The sequence below is a fragment of the Salvelinus alpinus genome, chromosome 24 (assembly GCF_045679555.1).
Source record: "Salvelinus alpinus chromosome 24, SLU_Salpinus.1, whole genome shotgun sequence".
Classification (NCBI taxonomy): Eukaryota; Metazoa; Chordata; class Actinopteri; order Salmoniformes; family Salmonidae; genus Salvelinus; species Salvelinus alpinus.
Window position 1 is genome coordinate 30,210,621 of NC_092109.1, and position 21,541 is coordinate 30,232,161.

At 49.2% G+C, this 21,541-nt stretch overlaps 2 protein-coding genes across 2 annotated transcripts in view; one reads left to right on the plus strand and one right to left on the minus strand.

The window, feature by feature from the left end:
- Window positions 1-481: 481 nt before the first annotated feature.
- LOC139551873 (keratin-associated protein 10-4-like) lies at window positions 482-15,625 on the minus strand. Its single transcript, XM_071363221.1, has 2 exons — window positions 15,381-15,625; window positions 482-755 (listed from the first exon to the last, which is right to left on the minus strand). The coding sequence occupies exons 1-2, from the start codon at window positions 15,623-15,625 to the stop codon at window positions 482-484; spliced, it is 519 nt and encodes a 172-aa protein (XP_071219322.1).
- Window positions 7,874-21,541, plus strand: part of LOC139552576 (neuronal migration protein doublecortin-like) — an 82,048-nt gene continuing 68,380 nt past the window's right edge. The window contains exons 1-2 of the mRNA XM_071364440.1: window positions 7,874-7,987; window positions 19,417-19,838. Coding sequence (XP_071220541.1) covers window positions 19,478-19,838 — 361 coding nt within the window. The 5' untranslated portion in view covers window positions 7,874-7,987; window positions 19,417-19,477. The remainder of the gene's footprint in view (window positions 7,988-19,416; window positions 19,839-21,541) is intronic.

Consider the following 21,541-nt stretch of genomic DNA (forward strand, 5'->3'; position numbering starts at 1 on the left):
AACAAATTGCTAATTGACTCATGTTGAAATAGTATGTGTACAGTAAGCTAGGAGTCAAAGGAAAACACATAAGCTTAATCTGATTTAGGTTCTCTGCGGTGGTAAACGTAGTCAAAATTGAAGTGAAGCCCAAATAAGCTTAATCCACAAGAGCTTTTTAATGAGGCACAGATCATGTTCAGTTTGGCCGAAGCATTGTGTGACACAGCACCCCACTGAGTGGCTAAGGTCCAAATCTGCCCCCCTTCCTGTGCCAGCCCCCCAACCAAATGCACCCGTTGCCCCTCCTGTCTGTGTCCCGGCAGTCTGCAGGCGAGAGGCAGCCCCTCTCAGACAGCTGGGGGAGGTGGTGAGGAGGCAGCCCCTCTCAGACAGCTGGGGGAGGTGGTGAGGAGGCAGCCCCTCTCAGACAGCTGGGGGAGGTGGTGAGGAGGCAGCCCCTCTCAGACAGCTGGGGGAGGTGGTGAGGAGGCAGCCCCTCTCAGACAGCTGGGGGAGGTGGTGAGGAGGCAGCCCCTCTCAGACAGCTGGGGGAGGTGGTGAGGAGGCAGCCCCTCTCAGACAGCTGGGGGAGGTGGTGAGGAGGCAGCCCCTCACAGACAGCTGGGGGAGGTGGTGAGGAGGCAGCCCCTCTCAGACAGCTGGGGGAGGTGGTGAGGAGGCAGCCCCTCTCAGACAGCTGGGGGAGGTGGTGAGGAGGCAGCCCCTCACAGACAGCTGGGGGAGGTGGTGAGGAGGCAGCCCCTCTCAGACAGCTGGGGGAGGTGGTGAGGAGGCATCAGTCAGACTGAATTAGAGTTATGTGTGACATGCACAGGAGAGGCTCCAGAATGCAGCAACAGCTGAGTCTGAAAGTGTGTGTATAACGCCTGAGGGGCAGTCAAAATAGTGACCCCTCTGAAAAGTGGGTCACTTTTTGGGGGGGGATTTCCAAGATGGCGTAGCAGTCAGACGTCTTTGTCTTTCTTCTGTCGTGTCCCTTGTATATATATTTTTATATATTTTTCTTCGCATATCTTTTAAAAATATTTTCCTAAACCTCGACTTCTAAATACTCTCCTGCAACCCGCCTCACCCAACATGGCGTGGATCTGTTTTTTTTCTAAAGTATTTCTATTTACTTCGGATCTGGAATCCCTCATCTGAAGCTAGCCAGCTAACTACCTACCAGCTATCAGTCAGCAAACCACTGCTAGCGGTCATCAGCTAACCTTTAGCTCGGAAAGCTCTCTCCAGTTCATACAACGTGACTCAAACCAGAGCATAACGGACCAATTTTTTTCTCTCTATATCCCCGGATTCCTACCGCAAACTCTGAACATTTTCATCTGGATCTTCGCAACTAGCTAACCGCAAGGTGACTACTCCTGGCTAGCGTTTCCATCCCGGAGCAAGCACCAATTAGCCTGAAGCTAGCCCGGCTAGGGCTCCTGGGCTACCACCGAAGCCTACTCCTGGGCTACAATATCCGGACCCCTTCTACTGCCGGTACGGGGCACGGAACCCCGCCGATCCTCTATGACTGGAATGCCGACATAATCTTCCTGAGGATTCCAACAGGCCCCTCAGGCGCGATGTCCGCTGAAGGCCCATTCTACTAACCGCGCCCTGCTAGCTACCTAGAGCTACTTGGAACCCTACTAATCCACGACTGGTCTATCGACGTCACCGCACGAAGAGGCAAAAACAGACTTACCTCCATCGCGACGTCCCCAAAAGGCCCTTCTGCTAACTTGCTAGCCCCGGTCTACTAACTGCTAGCTTGCTTGCCCCGGTCTGCTAACTGCTTGCTTGCTAACCCGGTCTGCTAACTGCTAGCTTGCTAGCCCTGGTCTGCTAACTGCTAGCTTGTTAGCCCAGGCCTACTAACTGCTAGCTTGTTAGCACCGGCCTGCTAACTGTCTGAATCGCCGTGTCCCCAGCCAGCCCAACCACTCACTGGACCCATATGTTCACTTGGCTACGCATGCCTCTCTCTAATATCAATATGCCTTGTCCATTACTGTCCTGGTTAGTGATTACTGTCTTATTTCACTGTAGAGCCTCTAGCCCTGCTTAATATGCCTTAACCAACCATGTTGTTCCACCTCCTACATATGCGATGACATCACCTAGTTTAAACGTCTCTAGAGACTATATCTCTCTCATCATTACTCATTGCCTAGGTTTACCTCCAATGTACTCACATCCTACCTTACCTTTGTCTGTACACTATGCCTTGAATCTATGCTATCGTTCCCAGAAACCTACTCCTTTTACTCTCTGTTCCGAACGTGCTAGACGGCCAGTTCGTATAGCCTTTAGCCGTACCCTTATCCTACTTCTCCTCTGTTCCTCTGGTGATGTAGAGGTTAATTCAGTTCCTGCAGTGCCTAGCTCCACTCCCACTCCCCAGGTGCTCTCATTTGTTGACTTCTGTAACCGTAAAAGCCTTGGTTTGATGCATGTTAACATTAGAAGCCTACTCCCTAAGTTTGTTTTACTCACTGCTTTAGCACACTCTGCCAACCCAGATGTCTTAGCCGTGTCTGAATCCTGGCTTAGGAAAACCACCAAAAACTCTGAAATCTCCATCCCTAACTATAACATTTTCCGCCAAGATAGAACTGCCAAAGGGGGCGGTGTTGCAATCTACTGCAAAGATAGCCTGCAGAGTTCTGTCTTACTATCCAGGTCTGTACCCAAACAATTCGAGCTTCTACTTCTAAACATGCACCTTTCCAGAAACAAGTCTCTCACTGTTGCCGCTTGCTATAGACCACCCTCTGCCCCCAGCTGTGCCCTCGACACCATATGTGTCGGCCATCCTACAATCTAAGCTTGATGCCCTCAATCTCACACAAATTATCAATGAACCTACCAGGTACAACCCCAAATCCGTAAACACGGGCACCCTCGTAGATATCATCCTAACTAACTCGCGCTCCATATACACCTCTGCTGTTTTCAATCAAGATCTCAGCGATCACTGCCTCATTGCCTGCAACCCCTAAAAACACGCTCCCTAAAACACCTCTGCGAGCAGGTATTTCTAATCGACCTTGCCGGGGTATCCTGGAACAACATTGACCTCATCCCGTCAGTAGAGGATGCCTGGTTATTCTTTAAAAGTTCCTTCCTCATCATGTTAAATAAGCATGCCCCATTCAAAAAATGTAGAACTAGGAATAGATATAGTCCTTGGTTCACTCCAGACCTGTCTGCCCTTGACCAGCACAAAAACATCCTGTGGCGTTGAGCATTAGCATCGAATAGCCCCCGTGATATGCAACTTTTCAGGAAAGTTAGGAACAAATATACACAGGCAGTTAGGAAAGCTAAGGCTAGCTTTTTCAAACAGAAATTTGCATCATGTAGCACAAACTTAAAAAAGTTCTGGGACACTGTAAAGTCCATGGAGAATAAGAGCACCTCCTCCCAGCTGCCCACTGCTCTGAGGCTAGGAAACACTGTTACCACCGATAAATCCACTATAATTGAGAATTTCAATAAGCATTTCTCTACGGCTGGCCATGCTTTCCATCTGGTTACCCCTACCCCGGTCAACTGCCCGGCACCCTCCGCAGCAACCCGTCAAAGCCCCCACCATTTCTCCTTCACCCAAATGCAGATAGCTGATGTTCTGAAAGAGCTTCAAAACCTGGACCCCTACAAATCAGCCGGGCTCGACAATCTGGACCCTCTTTTTCTAAAATTATCTGCCGAAATTGTTGCAACCCCTATTACTAGCCTGTTCAACCTCTCTTTCGTATTGTCTGAGATTCCCAAAGATTGGAAAGCTGCCGCGGTCATCTCCCTCTTCAAAGGGGGTGACACTCTAGACCCAAACTGCTACAGACCTATATCTATCCTACCCTGTCTTTCTAAGGTCTTCGAAAGCCAAGTTAACAAACAGATTACCGAACATTTCGAATCCCACCGTACATTCTCCGCTATGCAATCTGGTTTCAGAGCTGTTCATGGGTGCACCTCAGCCACGCTCAAGGTCCTAAACAACATCATAACCGCCATCGATAAGAGACATTACTGTGCAGCCGTATTCATCGACCTGGCCAAGGCTTTCGACTCTGTCAATCACCACATTCTTATTGGCAGACTCAACAGCCTTGGTTCCTATAATGATTGCCTCGCCTGGTTTACCAACAACTTCTCTGATAGAGTTCAGTGTGTCAAATCGGTGGGCCTGTTGTCTGGACCTCTGGCAGTCTCTATAGGGGTGCCACAGGGTTCAATTCTCGGGCCGACTCTCTTCTCTGTATACATCAATGATGTCGCTCTTGCTGCTGGTGATTCTCTGATCCACCTCTACGCAGATGACACTATTCTGTATACTTCTGGCCCCTCTTTGGACACTGTGTTAACTAACCTCCAGACGAGCTTCAATGCCATACAACTCTCCTTTCGTGGCCTCCAACTGCTCTTAAATGCAAGTAAAACTAAATGCATGCTATTCAATAGATCACTGCCCGCACCTGCCCGCCCGTCCAGCATCACTACTCTGGACGGCTCTGACTTAGAATACGTGGACACCTACAAATACCTAGGTGTCTGGTTAGACTGTAAACTCTCCTTCCAGACTCACATTAAGCATCTCCAATCCAAAATTAAATCTAGAATCGGCTTCCTATATCGCAACAAGGCATCCTTCACTCATGCTGCCAAACATACCCTCGTAAAACTGACCATCCTACCGATCCTCGACTTCGGCGATGTCATCTATAAAATAGCCTCCAACACTCTACTCAACAAATTGGATGCAGTCTATCACAGTGCCATCCATTTTGTCACCAAAGCCCCATACACTACCCACCACTGCGACCTGTACGCTCTCGTTGGTTGGCCCTCGCTTCATACTTGTTGCCAAACCCACTGGCTCCAGGTCATCTACAAGACCCTGCTAGGTAAAGCCCCGCCTTATCTCAGCTCACTGGTCACCATAGCAGCACCCACTCGTAGCACGTGCTCCAGCAGCTATATCTTACTGGTCACCCCCAAAGCCAATTCCTCCTTTGGTCGCCTTTCCTTACAGTTCTCTGCTGCCAATGACTGGAACGAACTGCAAAAATCACTGAAGCTGGAGACTCATATCTCCCTCACTAGCTTTAAGGACCAGCTGTCAGAGCAGCTCACAGATCACTGCACCTGTACATAGCCCATCTGTAAACAGCCCATCTATCTGCCTCATCCCCATACTATATTTATTTATTTATCTTGCTCCTTTGCACCCCAGTATCTCTACTTGCACATTCATCTTCTGCACATCTACCATTCCAGTGTTTAATTGCTATATTGTAATTACTTCGCCACCATGGCCTATTTATTGCCTTAACTCCCTTATCTTACCTCATTTACACTCACTGTATATAGACTTTATTTTCCTACTGTATTGTTGACTGTATGTTTTGTTTATTCCATGTGTAACTCTGTGTTGTTTTATGTGTCGAATTGCTATGCTTTACCTTGGCCAGGTCGCAGTTGCAAAAGAGAACATGTTCTCAACTAGCCTACCTGGTTAAATAAAGGTGAAATAAAAATATATATTTTTAAAAGGACTAATGTTTCTGTGAGCTCTCTTAGGCGACAAATGGTGGCCTTGTGTTATGTCATGTTAAATAGGAAGAACATTTGTGAAGAATTAGGCTGCTCTATTTAGGTGATCTATTTGACAGAGACAGTATTTTTGACAGAGGCAGTCTTTTTGACAGAGGCAGGCTTTTAAACACTCAAACTCCCTGGGATTTAAATATTGTGCAAACCATTGTCTGTATCTAATAAAAAACACAATGGATAGAGAAACAAATGGATACATAACCAAAAGAAAGGCCACCCTTCCCGTGTTCTTGGCACCAGCAGTACCAGAGAGCATGAAACATTAAACAGCAGTACTGTCTCCCTAGTGTCACAGAGGCAGAGATTGGTGGTTTCTCTGGTATGAATGGCCACACGTCATTTCTTGTTGTGAACTGCAAGATAAATTGGAAACTATTTCCTGAAAATGTCAGATGGAAATAGTTTCACAAATTGGGAAAATCAACCCTCGCTTTGCTCCAGCGGTCCCCATAGGCGCTGAAGTCACCAGCCACTGTTCCAGTGTTCATACCTGGCTTGGTAGAACATTTTGTGTTTTATTTGTCATTGTACTCTGTCATGATTTTTCCTCGTTGATACACTTTGACCTATCGATGGGTTAGGACAAGCAAGAATCAACCTGACTAGAGTTCTGAGAGTATCCATTGACATGCTCTAGGTCAGGTCCCTCAGGTCAGCTATCACCTGGCTACACTTCATGCCTGCACTGCTCTGTCAGAGTTGTGAGTGACTAACATCAATACTACACCACACTCTCATTTTATGATACATTGTGCCTGGCCATGAGGTGAGGTGACAAATGTAGACAGCACAGCTTTGCAAATCAGTGTGAAATCAGCTAGATCAAATGCTCTGGTGACTCACTTGGACCGAGTCCAATGGATCCTATATCTGATAGAGAGCGATATTGTTATTGACGGTGACAGGAGCCTTACAAAGAGGTGATGGTGTTATATGACACCACACTACTCCCCTCTGTCACCACAGGGTGATGTAGTGTGTGTGTTGTTGACTGGACCAAGAAACAAATTTGATTTAAAGAGTCGACTCGTCTTAAAACCACAACTCCACGGAAGCAAGGCAGATTGGACACATGCATTGAGGTGTTTAGGCTTTTATCAATACTCCCCAAAGAGGCCCTGCATCACAACGCCATTACTGATTAGTCTGAAAGAGATCAAATCAAATCCTATTTAATTTACATGCTTCGTAAACAACAGGTGTAGACTAACAGTGAAATGCCTTCTGACAGGCCCTTCCCAACAAAGCAGATAGAAACATAGAAAAATAATGAACATGTAGCAAAAGGAATAAATACACAATGAGTAACGAAACTTGGCTATATACATGGGGTACCAGTACAGAGTAGATGTGCAGCGGTACGAGGTAATTGAGGTAGGTACAGTATGTACATATAGGTAGGGGTTTAGTGACTAGGCAACAGGATAGATAATAAGCAGTAGTAGCAGCGTATGTGATGAGTCAAAAGAGTTAGTGCACACACACACACACACACACACACACACACACACACACACACACACACACACACACACACACACACACACACACACACACACACACACACACACACACACACACACACACACACACACACACACACACACACACACACACAGGTGCTAAACACAGGTGCTCATAAACACTTTCACGTGAAACACACACCACACACCAGATGCCTCCCATATAAAGAGCCTCTTATCTGGAAGGACATCAGCTCTTTAGAGCTATCCTTTCTCCTTTCTCTCTGGCAGTGGTGTAGATAATGGGCTTTTACCTTCAGAAGCCAACACACACACACACAAACACACACACATTTGTCAATAAATCAATCTACAATCCTGCTGTTTCTGCCTCTGGAAATATAACATGGATGGTGTGAAGAGAGGAGCAACACCCACACAGTTCAATCTGTTGGGAGGGGGTTATCAACACTACATTACTTTACAATAGAAATAGTGGAAAGATCCTGTGGCATCATTTTCTCAAAACACAGGGATCAAATCAACTCAGCAGGCAGATTTTTTCTCTCTCCAGATTTGTATTTCTAATTTCAATAGGCAGCATATACAGTGCATGGGTGTCTGAATGAATAAAAAACTATTCATCATGGCACAGTAGATTCCCGAAAGTTAAAAAAATCAGCTCTGAAAAGGTTTACATCATCCTTTTGTGAGAAATACCCCAAAATGCCGGTCCGTGCCATTGCCATGCTAGGGCGGGTTTTGCGAAGGGTCGCCTCTAGGACCCAGCAGTGCAGCCGGTCAGGTAGGCTCAGCTCGTAGACTAGAGAGAGGCAGACAAAGGCAGAGAGAGCTCGTGCCGCTATCCTGCAGCATCCACACCCACCCACCTCACTCCAAACGCTCCAGCGTGGGTGAGTACCCGATACTTTTAATATTTTGGTTAAACATAATTAAATGGCGAAAAAATATTATGTCAGTATTTAAATTATGTTTCTGACGGTGAGTTAAGTTGTTGTGTTCAGTAGTATTGGACACTGTTAAGGATTGGTAGAATTTTTGCCTATTTAGGCTGTCGGCTATATGAGCAGGTGATTATAGGTGTGCGCGTACCCGTTGGTACAAAACTGTCATGGCTCATCTGTATGTACGGCGCCCACCGCTTTTCTCTGAGCTCATATGGACAACTGATCCGTTTTTTTTGTTACTGAAAGCTAGAGGGGGTACTGAAAAACTTTAGTTGTTCTTTAAAAAAAATATGACTTAAAACCAGCTCAGACTGGCTTAGTGTTACTAGATAAGACACAGATCTGCTGTGATGAGGATGTTTGGGGTGATTTGATGCAGGACGCTGACGGGGAGGTCAGAGTTGTTATCTGGTCTGCTGTGTCGCTGGTAGCACAGACCCAGCCTCACATCTCTGTCGTGCAGTTAGACATGTCACAGTCACACAATAGAACAGCTTTGCAGTCTGTCTGCTGCGCTGTGAGCAGGAATTAGTAGCCTGCCCCGGTTAAGTAAGCATGGTGAGAACATTTGTAATATTTTACATATCCATTTATTTGTGATATTCAGGGATTGAATGACATATTATCTGTTGGGGTGCGTTATGAGTAGTGGTCTGGACCTTATGGGGATGGCCATTTTACATACATAGGGGCCCCTCCCGTAATTTGAGCCCTGATGATTGTAATTCACTGGGGTGAATCATTAGTCTAGTAATAATACTATTATTTGTAGTTGTATCCGTGTGTGATGTAGCACTACAGTAGTAGTAGTGATAGGGGTGTCCCTGTGAGACAATGGGCTGTCCTGAGCGTAGACCATATATAGTCCTAAGTGATGTCATAGGGAGAGGGTCTCTGTCCATTATATTAGGCGAGCAGATGGGCTCCCGGCCCCTGTCTGTCGGGAGGAGTACCACTACCCATAACCCATCCCTCCCTGGTCTGGGACCTACCCCCATCCCCATCTCAGGATCTGTCATAAAAGCTCAGCCAGACTCAGGGCCAGGGTGTGCGGGGGAGGGGAGGTCCCCTCCTCCTAAGGGTGGGGACAATGTGGTCCTCTCTGTTTGTCTTCATGGAGGAGGACACATGTGTGATGGGGCTGTGAAGAGACAAGGGGAGGAGGACATATCAATCATAATCAGTATTTCGCCATTAAAAGCTGTGAGTTTCATGACCTTTGGCATTGGGGCGTTGCCAGTCCAACACAATCATTGTTTAAGCAGAAATGAGTTAACAAGCCCCTGTTAAGTCATGGAGTCTACATTTGGTTGCCATTACCCAGCAGTAGAGCCATGTGTGGGCATTGTATGTGGAGCGAGAGCGGGTGATAGCAAAGGTGTTGAGGGGTTAGGCTGCATGTCTATATCTGAAGCCATCGAGGTGTGGTCACTGGTCACAGCCACTAGGTGAGGATTTGACAGGAAGTGGCCAGGCTTTAATTGGTAAAGCTGCTTCAATCCTTGGCCCAGCCCAGGACTGGTCTGTCTGGCACAGATCAGAGCTTTAAATGTCACAGATAGCAGCCTCTAGTCTACACACCCTCGCTAGCGTCAGGTTGATGTTTATTGGGACGAGTCTTGCCCTGGAGGCAGAACTGAGCAATTTGCGCTAGATGGGCCAGCTGTAAAGCCAAAATTGGCCAAATTGTAAAAATTAACAAAAAACAAAAATTTGCTTTTTGTCTTAATTTAAGGTTACTGTTAGGCATTGTGATTAGGGTTACATTTTAAAATCAAATTTTATGACTTTGTGGCTGTGCCAGCTAGTGACCACTCTGCAGAGCTGCCTCTTGAACAAGATTCATGCCGAAAAATGTTATCTTGCCCACTAATTAATGGCCAAGATGGACTGAACGTGTTGACATAACAATGTGTGCCAAAGCCCTTTTATTGCTAGTTAAAGCTGTTTTTCCAGTTCATTAATGTGTGATTAAGCTTTGTGTGGCCATTAGTAAAACTCCCTCACTGTGTTGATCAGCGGTCAGATATAACCTAACCTCATCTCCCTCCTCACATGAGGGTCTATGTGTTGTACGAAGTGGAAACTGTTGGGTAGGGGCATGGTGAACAGTGGCTGTTACAGTGCTACCTTCTGGAGGTGGCTGTTTATTTCAGATAGGGGATTTCAGTCAAACTGACAAGCCCAGATCTAACACCTAGAAATCCAATAATTGTCCTGAGCACTGGGTTTATGTGCTGTTTAAAAGTTGATTTAACCACATGGTGCATTGAGGTGTATTATAAAGTTACCTTACAATGTGACATTCTTTACACATGTTTCTCACTCAAGACTCACTCTATAAAAAATGAATTACTGAGTCATTGATCATCTACATATGAAGATTGATAAATCAATGTTCACAAATAGTCTTAAGAAGGTATTTGTGGAGTTGATTGTGAGTGATAATCTTGTGTATCAGAGAGGCAGCAGCAGCAATTCTGGAAGAGTGTCAGTCAGTCACCAGTGAATCAGAGTTGGGATTCTACCTCTCTTTTCCTTAACACAGGCCTAGCTTTGCTACATTTCCCCAGAGAGCAGCACCTCCAGCCTCGTTCTAATACTAACACTGCATTAGGAATTTAGCAGACAAATGTAATTCTCGACAGGATATGAAAGTGCCCCAGGGGGCTCACAACAAGAACACAATATTTTTGCGGGATGGGTTGGGGTGGATAGTTAAGGCCACTTGAAAAGGGCTTGTCATCAGGCAGAGGCATGTGATGTTAGTAGGAGGTGAGATGGAGGGGGTGCTGTTATGTGTTTTGGTCCACTCCAGGAAGGGGGTGTGGTCTCCAGGGCTCAGTGGGCTGTGGGGCGGGGGTCAGACTGTCATAAATGACTCTCATTTATCACACATCATCTGCTCCTGCCTCCTGCAGCCGCCACACCTCCTGCCCACTTCAACACAACACCCTACTGGCCCATATCCTGGGAGTCAGCTTGGGGGGGCGACAGTGACAAATGCTTTGTTTGTGAACAATGGGCGTGAGCTTATTGACGAGTGGTTATTGATCAGAATTGTTTAGAAGAGGCATTTTGGGGCAATTGAGTGAGAGGGGCTATTGATGATGGTTGAACGATATAGGAAAAAGATAGGCCTGGAGCTAAACAGAGCACCATATTGTCCCTAGAGTAGTGATGTTGTTTTACTTGATAACTACTGTACTTTGATAGAAGAAGAAAGATAAAAAGATGGCATACCTTGTGACTTGCAGTGTAAAATACAAAGCCACTAGTTCCTGTTATCGGATGTGTGTCTTTTACAGAGAAGCTGTTCGCCTTGTAAACATGGCTACAAATGCAGCCAGACAGCCCAGACTTGAGTGTCAGCACATTCTAGGCAGGTGTAGATGAGGTTTGTCCCACTGCAGCTAACCTCATTCACAAGTCTTGTACAATATGGCTGCTGTGTCTGTGCTCTAGCACGTGGATACTGCTGTAGTGCAGTGAGTCTTTGTTCTGACATGGAGCAGCTAGCATTCAGCTCTACTGTGCGGTCATCATAACCTCACGTTTTCCATCTCATACAGAGGAATAATATTCACTTTGATTAGATCACACAGAGATGGCTAATGACATTCATTGGAAAGGGGGCTTTGTGTGTCGTTGTAGCGAAGCAACCTGCCCCACGACTCTGACGTGTTTCTTTGTCTGCTCTGCAGTCGGCTAGTTTCACTGAAACGCTAGTTCCACTCCTGAATGCTCGGAATCAAAATGTTTGTTGGACCGAACAGACAGACTGCCAGTCTGACCTGGGCAGGGCAGGACTCCGAGCATGTTCCAGGGAACGGCGTTTCAACGATGACCTTCACTGTGCCCTCTGTCCTCCTATCGCTGGGACATTGTTATGACTGGTGTGAGATGTGAGACATGGCAGAGAGGGTGACTGCTGCTGGGATCCCATTCAGAGTGGCACAGTAATGAGTGCTCTCTGCCCGTTTAGTGGATAATCTCATTATTCCAAACTGTCTATTGCAATGTTCCAGTCCGAACTGGGTAGCAGCAAACGCGTCTCTGGTCAGCCAGTCAGCCAGCCAGTCAGCCAGCCAGCCAGTCAGCCAGCCAGCCAGCCAGTCAGCCAGCCAGCCAGCCAGTCAGCCAGCCAGCCAGTCCCTCCCACCATGCTTTCTTTTCTTCAGTCTTTTTGCGGAGGGGATAAAACGGTCTGCTTGTGTTTAAAAAGGGCAGATGTTAGTGGAGAGTTTTGGCAGGAGCACGCTGTGCTCTCTACCCCTCGCCGCATCTACATGCTTTACAGAGAGATCTGGACTACCCAGAAAGAGACCATTCCTGTTAGGCTGCTCAGGCCTTTACACAAGCTATGTTATCTGCCAAAAGACACCAAATAGAAAACCCTTTAAAAAATACATTGACTCATTTTTTTACCCTCAACCTTAGTCATTGTTCTTTCTTTCAGAGTCTTTGTATGCTATAAGGTTTTAGACCGGCTTCCTTTGTACATTGGATTATGTAAACTCGTGGGTGGATCACCCCATGTACCTTTCCCAGTGGTAGAGGATGAGTAACCACTGAAACGTGTGAATACACTCTCACACATGGTGCTCAGCACCACACATTGATGTAGTGACTATGATACCATGGACTTTACATCAGTGACTATGATACCATGGACTTTACATCAGTGACTATGATACCATGGACTTTACATCAGTGACTAGGATACCATGGACTTTACATCAGTGACTAGGATACCATGGACTTTACATCAGTGACTATGATACCATGGACTTTACATCAGTGACTAGGATACCATGGACTTTACATCAGTGACTAGGATACCATGGACTTTACATCAGTGACTAGGATACCATGGACTTTACATCAGTGACTATGATACCATGGACTTTACATCAGTGACTATGATACCATGGACTTTACATCAGTGACTATGATACCATGGACTTTACATCAGTGACTATGATACCATGGACTTTACATCAGTGACTATGATACCATGGACTTTACATCAGTGACTATGATACCATGGACTTTACATCAGTGACTATGATACCATGGACTTTACATCAGTGACTATGATACCATGGACTTTACATCAGTGACTATGATACCATGGACTTTACATCAGTGACTATGATACCATGGACTTTACATCAGTGACTATGATACCATGGACTTTACATCAGTGACTAGGATACCATGGACTTTACATCAGTGACTATGATACCATGGACTTTACATCAGTGACTAGGATACCATGGACTTTACATCAGTGACTAGGATACCATGGACTTTACATCAGTGACTATGATACCATGGACTTTACATCAGTGACTATGATACCATGGACTTTACATCAGTGACTATGATACCATGGACTTTACATCAGTGACTATGATACCATGGACTTTACATCAGTGACTATGATACCATGGACTTTACATCAGTGACTAGGATACCATGGACTTTACATCAGTGACTATGATACCATGGACTTTACATCAGTGACTAGGATACCATGGACTTTACATCAGTGACTAGGATACCATGGACTTTACATCAGTGACTATGATACCATGGACTTTACATCAGTGACTATGATACCATGGACTTTACATCAGTGACTATGATACCATGGACTTTACATCAGTGACTAGGATACCATGGACTTTACATCAGTGACTAGGATACCATGGACTTTACATCAGTGACTAGGATACCATGGACTTTACATCAGTGACTAGGATACCATGGACTTTACATCAGTGACTAGGATACCATGGACTTTACATCAGTGACTAGGATACCATGGACTTTACATCAGTGACTATGATACCATGGACTTTACATCAGTGACTATGATACCATGGACTTTACATCAGTGACTATGATACCATGGACTTTACATCAGTGACTATGATACCATGGACTTTACATCAGTGACTATGATACCATGGACTTTACATCAGTGACTATGATACCATGGACTTTACATCAGTGACTATGATACCATGGACTTTACATCAGTGACTATGATACCATGGACTTTACATCAGTGACTAACGCTCCAAATGTTCAGCTCAGCTCTCTGGTCTAAGAGCCCTTTATGGGATGATGATTCTACAGTAGATCCAGAACCTTCCCTGCTGCTCAGACCCCGAGGTGTGGGAGGATCCTCTGATTCAGATGGTCCTGGCTTGTTTCTGCCATATCTGTTCTTTAAAACGACCCAGGTGGTGAAACATTTTTGTTAGCCTTTTCATGTAAGATATACGGTACTTGCAAATGCACATCCCAAAAATGAGTATATTGTCATGGTTGTAAGGCAATGGGGAACTGTACAGAGATCAGATACAGAAACCAGAATCACATTAAGCACATATTGCATGCTGGCATTTATTGTCATGAATCTTTACCTGGAGACAGAGTGGTCACTAGCTGTCACAGCCACAAAGTCATAAAATCTGATTTGAAATATAACCATAACCTTAACCACACTGCTAACCCTAACCTTAAATGAAGACCAAAAAGCATTTTAAATGTTTTTTAATGAATTTTTACATTATAGACAATTTTGACTTTACAGCTGGCCCATTAGCGGAAATCGCTCAGTTCTGCCTCCAGGTCAAGACTCATGACAATCAATGTCAACCTGCGCACATATCCTGGAGCCAGAGGGAAAGTGTCTCGTTTCCCACCCTGGTCAGACCAGAAACAGCAACACTCTCTGATGAGACATTTTTCTCCAAAATATCACACATCCACTTGGCCTTCTTAAAAATAGTCCCTTACTGGCCACTCCCTTCCCCTCTCTGAAGGACACGGGCTGAATGTAGGGTAGATGACAGACAGACGTACAGGCGGAGCAACCTCCGCTCTACAGGAGACCTGTACATCCCATTTAGTGCATACCATGTTTAGTATGTAGTGTATGTTCAGAACTAATGGCTTTAGTTTTAGGGGTCACTGAAGGGTTATAATGCCTACATAGGACATGTACTACTGAGTGTACAGCAGAGTGATTCTGTTCACCTGACATTAAATACTGATCCCCTGTTCACTTGGGAACATCCTAAACGAGGCTTGTGTTTTACACACACACACACACACACACACACACACACACACACACACACACACACACACACACACACACACACACACACACACACACACACACACACACACACACACACAGAGAAGGGCTGAGGGTTAACACATCTCTGTGTCTGTCTGTGAGTGGGTGGGCTAATCGATAGTGAGGGCTGTAATTGATTGGGCTGGCCTAGCCTCTCTTCATCTTGCAGAAACCAAACACCCTCTGGAGAGACAGGGCATGGGGAGGCAGGGCATGGGGAAGCAGGGCATGGGGAAGCAGGGCATGGGGAGACAGGGCATGGGGAGACAGGGCATGGGGAGACAGGGCATGGGGAGGCAGGGCATGGGGAGACAGGGCATGGGGAGGCAGGGCATGGGGAGGCAGGGCATGGGGAGGCAGGGCATGGGGAGGCAGGGCATGGGGAGGCAGGGCATGGGGAGACAGGGCATGGGGAGACAGGGCATGGGGAGACAGGGCATGAGGAGACATGGAGAGACAGGGCATGGAGAAGCATGGCATGGAGAGACAGGGCAATGGAGAGACAGGACATGGGGAGACAGGGTATGGGGAGACATGGGGAGACAGGACATGGGGAGACAGGGCATGGGGAGACAGGGCATGGGGAGACAGGGCATGGGGAGACAAGGCATGGGGAGACAGGGCATGGGGAGACGGAGACAGGGTATGGGGAGACAGGATATGGGGACACAGGGCATGGGGAGACATGGGGAGACAGGGCATGGGGAGACATGGTATGGGGAGACAGGGTATGAGGAGACATGGAGAGACAGGGCATGGGGAGACATGGGGAGACGGAGACAAGACATGGGGAGACAGGGCATGGGGAGACAGGATATGGGGACACAGGGCATGGGGAGACATGGAGAGACAGGTCATGGGGAGACATGGGGAGACATGGAGAGACAGGGCATGGGGAGACATGGGGAGACAGGGCATGGGGAGGCATGGGGAGACAGGGCATGGGGAGACATGGAGAGACAGGGCATGGGGAGACATGGAGAGACAGGGCATGGGGAGGCATGGGGAGACAGGGCATGGGGAGACATGGAGAGACAGGGCATGGGGAGACATGGAGAGACAGGGCATGGGGAGACAGGGCATGGGGAGGCATGGGGAGACAGGGCATGGGGAGACATGGAGAGACAGGGCATGGGGAGACATGGAGAGACAGGGCATGGGGAGACAGGGCATGGGGAGACAGGGTATGGGGAGACATGGGGAGACAGGGCATGGGGAGACATGGAGAGACAGGGCATGGGGAGACAGGGCATGGAGAGACATGGAGAGACAGGGCATGGGGAGACATGGAGAGACAGGGCATGGGGAGACAGGGCATGGGGAGACAGGGTATGGGGAGACAGGGCATGGGGAGACATGGAGAGACAGGGCATGGGGAGACATGGAGAGACAGGGTATGGAGAGACATGGGGAGACAGGGTATGGAGAGACATGGGGAGACAGGGCATGGGTTAGACATGGAGAGACAGGGCATGGGTTAGACATGGAGAGACAGGGCATGGGGAGACATGGAGAGACAGGGTATGGGGAGACATGGGGAGACAAGGCATGGGTTAGACATGGAGAGACAGGGCATGGGTTAGACATGGAGAGACAGGGCATGGGTTAGACATGGAGAGACAGGGCATGGGGAGACATGGAGAGACAGGGTATGGGGAGACATGGGGAGACAAGGCATGGGTTAGACATGGAGAGACAGGGTATGGGGAGACAGGGCATGGGGAGACATGGAGAGACAGGGCATGGGGAGACATGGAGAGACAGGGCATGGGGAGACATGGAGAGACAGGGCATGGGGAGACATGTGGAGACAGGGCATGGGTTAGACATGGAGAGACAGGGTATGGGGAGACAGGGCATGGGGAGACATGGAGAGACAGGGCATGGGTTAGACATGGAGAGACAGGGCATGGGGAGACATGGAGAGACAGGGCATGGGGAGACATGGAGAGACAGGGCATGGGTTAGACATGGAGAGACAGGGCATGGGGAGACATGGAGAGACAGGGCATGGGGAGACATGGAGAGACAGGGCATGGGGAGACATGGAGAGACAGGGCATGGGTTAGACATGGAGAGACAGGGCATGGGGAGGCATGGAGAGACAGGGCATGGGGAGACAGGGCATGGGGAGGCATGGGGAGACAGGGTATGGGTTAGACATGGAGAGACAGGGCATGGGGAGACATGGAGAGACAGGGCATGGGGAGACATGGAGAGACAGGGCATGGGGAGACAGGGCATGGGGAGACATGGAGAGACAGGGCATGGGGAGACATGGAGAGACAGGGCATGGGGAGACAGGGCATGGGGAGACATGGAGAGACAGGGCATGGGGAGACAGGGCATGGGGAGGCATGGGGAGACAGGGCATGGGGAGACAGGGCATGGGGAGACAGGGCATGGGGAGACAGGGCATGGGGAGGCATGGGGAGACAGGGCATGGGGAGACATGGAGAGACAGGGCATGGAGAGACATGGGGAGACAGGGCATGGGTTAGACATGGAGAGACAGGGTATGGAGAGACATGGGGAGACAGGGCATGGGTTAGACATGGAGAGACAGGGCATGGGGAGACATGGAGAGACAGGGCATGGGGAGACAGGGCATGGGGAGGCATGGGGAGACAGGGTATGGGTTAGACATGGAGAGACAGGGCATGGGGAGACATGGAGAGACAGGGTATGGAGAGACATGGGGAGACAGGGCATGGGTTAGACATGGAGAGACAGGGTATGGAGAGACATGGGGAGACAGGGTATGGGTTAGACATGGGGAGACAGGGCATGGGGAGACATGGAGAGACAGGGTATGGGGAGACATGGAGAGACAGGGTATGGAGAGACATGGAGAGACAGGGTATGGGTTAGACATGGAGAGACAGTGTATGGGGAGACATGGAGAGACAGGGTATGGAGAGACATGGAGAGACAGGGCATGGGTTAGACATGGAGAGACAGGGCATGGGGAGACATGGAGAGACAGGGCATGGGGAGACATGGAGAGACAGGGCATGGGTTAGACATGGAGAGACAGGGCATGGGGAGACATGGAGAGACAGGGTATGGGGAGACATGGAGAGACAGGGCATGGGTTAGACATGGGGAGACAGGGCATGGGGAGACATGGAGAGACAGGGTATGGGGAGACATGGAGAGACAGGGTATGGAGAGACAGGGTATGGAGAGACAGGGTATGGAGAGACAGGGTATGGAGAGACAGGGTATGGAGAGACAGGGCATTAGGAGACAGGGCATTAGGAGACAGGGCATTAGGAGACAGGGCATTAGGAGACGAGGCATTAGGAGACGAGGCATTAGGAGACAGGGCATTAGGAGACAGGGCATTAGGAGACAGGGCATTAGACGAGGCATTAGGAGACGAGGCATTAGGCGACGAGGCATTAGGAGACGAGGCATTAGGAGACGAGGCATTAGGAGACAGGGCATTAGGAGACAGGGCATTAGGAGACAGGGCATTAGGAGACAGGGCATTAGGAGACAGGGCATTAGGAGACAGGGCATTAGGAGATAGGGCATTAGGAGACAGGGCATTAGGAGACAGGGCATTAGGAGACGAGGCATGGGTTGCTTTGGGAGACAGGGCATGGGGAGACGGAGACAGGGTATGGGGAGACAGGATATGGGGACACAGGGCATGGGGACACAGGACATGGGGAGACAGGGTATGGGAGGCATGGAGAGTCAGGGCATGGGAGGCATGGAGAGTCAGGGCATGGGAGGCATGGAGAGTCAGGGCATGGGAGGCATGGAGAGTCAGGGCATGGGAGGCATGGAGAGTCAGGGCATGGGAGGCATGGAGAGTCAGGGCATGGGAGGCATGGAGAGTCAGGGCATGGGAGGCATGGAGAGTCAGGGCATGGGAGGCATGGAGAGTCAGGGCATGGGAGGCATGGGGGAGCAGGGCATGGGAGGCTTGGCTTAGTTTACTGCATGTGAACGCCAGCACACCTGTGGTGCATGGTACACTACTGTATTAGAGGGATAGAGATGGAAAGGGATACCCACTGCAGGGGAATTTCACAGTAGTTAGATGGTGGCATGTTGAAGGATTCATTTACCACTTTGGTACTCTGTCATTGAATAGCACTTTTTAGATGTTCATGCCTAAACTAAAATATCTTTACCAAGTCATACAGTTTTATACTGTATGAGCATCAGTATAACTCATAGTGTTATGTTTTTCCAATGCTAGACTTCCCAGAACTCCACAACCAGCACCTCTCTACCACGGACCCTCCCTGACATCTGTCACCATGGAGCTGGACTTCGGCCATTTTGACGAGCGCGACAAGCCCCGTACCCCACGGGGTGGGCGCATGAACGGGCTGCCTAGCCCCACCCACAGCGCCCACTGCAGCTTCTACCGCACGCGCACCCTGCAGGCCCTCACCAACGAGAAGAAGGCCAAGAAGGTGAGGTTCTACCGCAACGGAGACCGCTACTTCAAGGGCATCGTGTACGCCGTGGCCGTGGAACGCTTCCGCACCTTCGACGCCCTCCTGGCCGACCTGACGCGCTCCCTCTCCGACCACATCAACCTGCCCCAGGGGGTCCGCTTCATCTTCTCCATCGACGGAATGCGCAAGATCACCACCATGGACGAGCTGGAGGAAGGTGAGCTCACAGGGGGTTGGGTGGTAGGGAGTGGGGGTCATTATGGAGGAAGGTGAGCTCACAGGGGGTTGGGTGGTAGGGAGTGGGGGTCATTATGGAGGAAGGTGAGCTCACAGAGGTTGGGTGGTAGGGAGTGGGGGTCATTATGGAGGAAGGTGAGCTCACAGGGGGTTGGGTGGTAGGGAGTGGGGGTCATTATGGAGGAAGGTGAGCTCACAGGGGTTGGGTGGTAGGGAGTGGGGGTCATTGTGGAGGAAGGTGAGCTCACAGGGGGTTGGGTGGTAGGGAGTGGGGGTCATTGTGGAGGAAGGTGAGCTCACAGAGGTTGGGTGGTAGGGAGTGGGGGTCATTGTGGAGGAAGGTGAGCTCACAGGAGGTTGGGTGGTAGGGAGTGGGGGTCATTGTGGAGGAAGGTGAGCTCACAGGGGGTTGGGTGGTAGGGAGTGGGGGTCATTGTGGAGGAAGGTGAGCTCACAGGGGGTTGGGTGGTAGGGAGTGGGGGTCATTGTGGAGGAAGGTGAGCTCACAGGGGGTTGGGTGGTAGGGAGTGGGGGTCATTGTGGAGGAAGGTGAGCTCACAGGGGGTTGGGTGGTAGGGAGTGGGGGTCATTGTGGAGGAAGGTGAGCTCACAGAGGTTGGGTGGTAGGGAGTGGGGGTCATTGTGGAGGAAGGTGAGCTCACAGGGTGTTGGGTGGTAGGGAGTGGGGGTCATTGTGGAGGAAGGTGAGCTCACAGGGGGTTGGGTGGTAGGGAGTGGGGGTCATTATGGAGGAAGGTGAGGTCACAGGGGTTGGGTGGTAGGGAGTGGGGGTCATTGTGGAGGAAGGTGAGGTCACAGGGGTTGGGTGGTAGGGAGTGGGGGTCATTGTGGAGGAAGGTGCGCTCACAGGGGGTTGGGTGGTAGGGAGTGGGGGTCATTGTGGAGGAAGGTGAGCTCACAGGGGGTTGGGTGGTAGGGAGTGGGGGTCATTGTGGAGGAAGGTGAGGTCACAGGGGTTGGGTGGTAGGGAGTGGGGGTCATTGTGGAGGAAGGTGAGGTCACGGGTTGGGTGGTAGGGAGTGGGGGTCATTATGGAGGAAGGTGAGGTCACAGAGGTTGGGTGGTAGGGAGTGGGGGTCACTGTGGAGGAAGGTGAGATCACAGGGGTTGGGTGGTAGGGAGTGGGGGTCATTATGGAGGAAGGTGAGCTCACAGGGGGTTGGGTGGTAGGGAGTGGGGGTCATTGTGGAGAAAGGTGAGGTCACAGGGGTTGGGTGGTAGGGAGTGGGGGTCATTGTGGAGGAAGGTGACCTCACAGAGGTTGGGTGGTAGGGAGTGGGGGTCATTATGGAGGAAGGTGAGCTCACAGAGGTTGGGTGGTAGGGAGTGGGGGTCATTGTGGAGGAAGGTGAGCTCACAGGGGGTTGGGTGATAGGGAGTGGGGGTCATTGTTGAGGAAGGTGAGCTCACAGGGAGGTCTGTTGATAGGGAGTAGGGCTGTATGTCATAAAATTATGCCAACCGATAATTGTCTTGCAGAAGACTGCCGGTTTCACGGTAATTGACATTAATTGACATAAACATGTTTAGCATTTCCAGGCCTCCACACAAGCTGTATTTAAGATGCTGATACGGACCTTTGGAACAGCTACATTTAAAAAGTTTAAATCAATTTAATTTACACCATCACAACAAATCCATTATTTATGTTAGGCAGGTCTA

What these genes read in the sequence shown, in the direction of transcription:
- LOC139551873 (XM_071363221.1), bottom strand. Translation starts at nt 15,625, where the DNA reads ATGCCCTGTCTCCCCATGCCCTGTCTCCCCATGCCCTGCCTCCCCATG. An exon ending in ATGCCCTGTCTCTCCAGAGG is followed by an intron (nt 756 to 15,380) that starts GTGTTTGGTTTC and finishes CACCTCCCCCAG; the next exon opens with CTGTCTGAGAGGGGCTGCCT.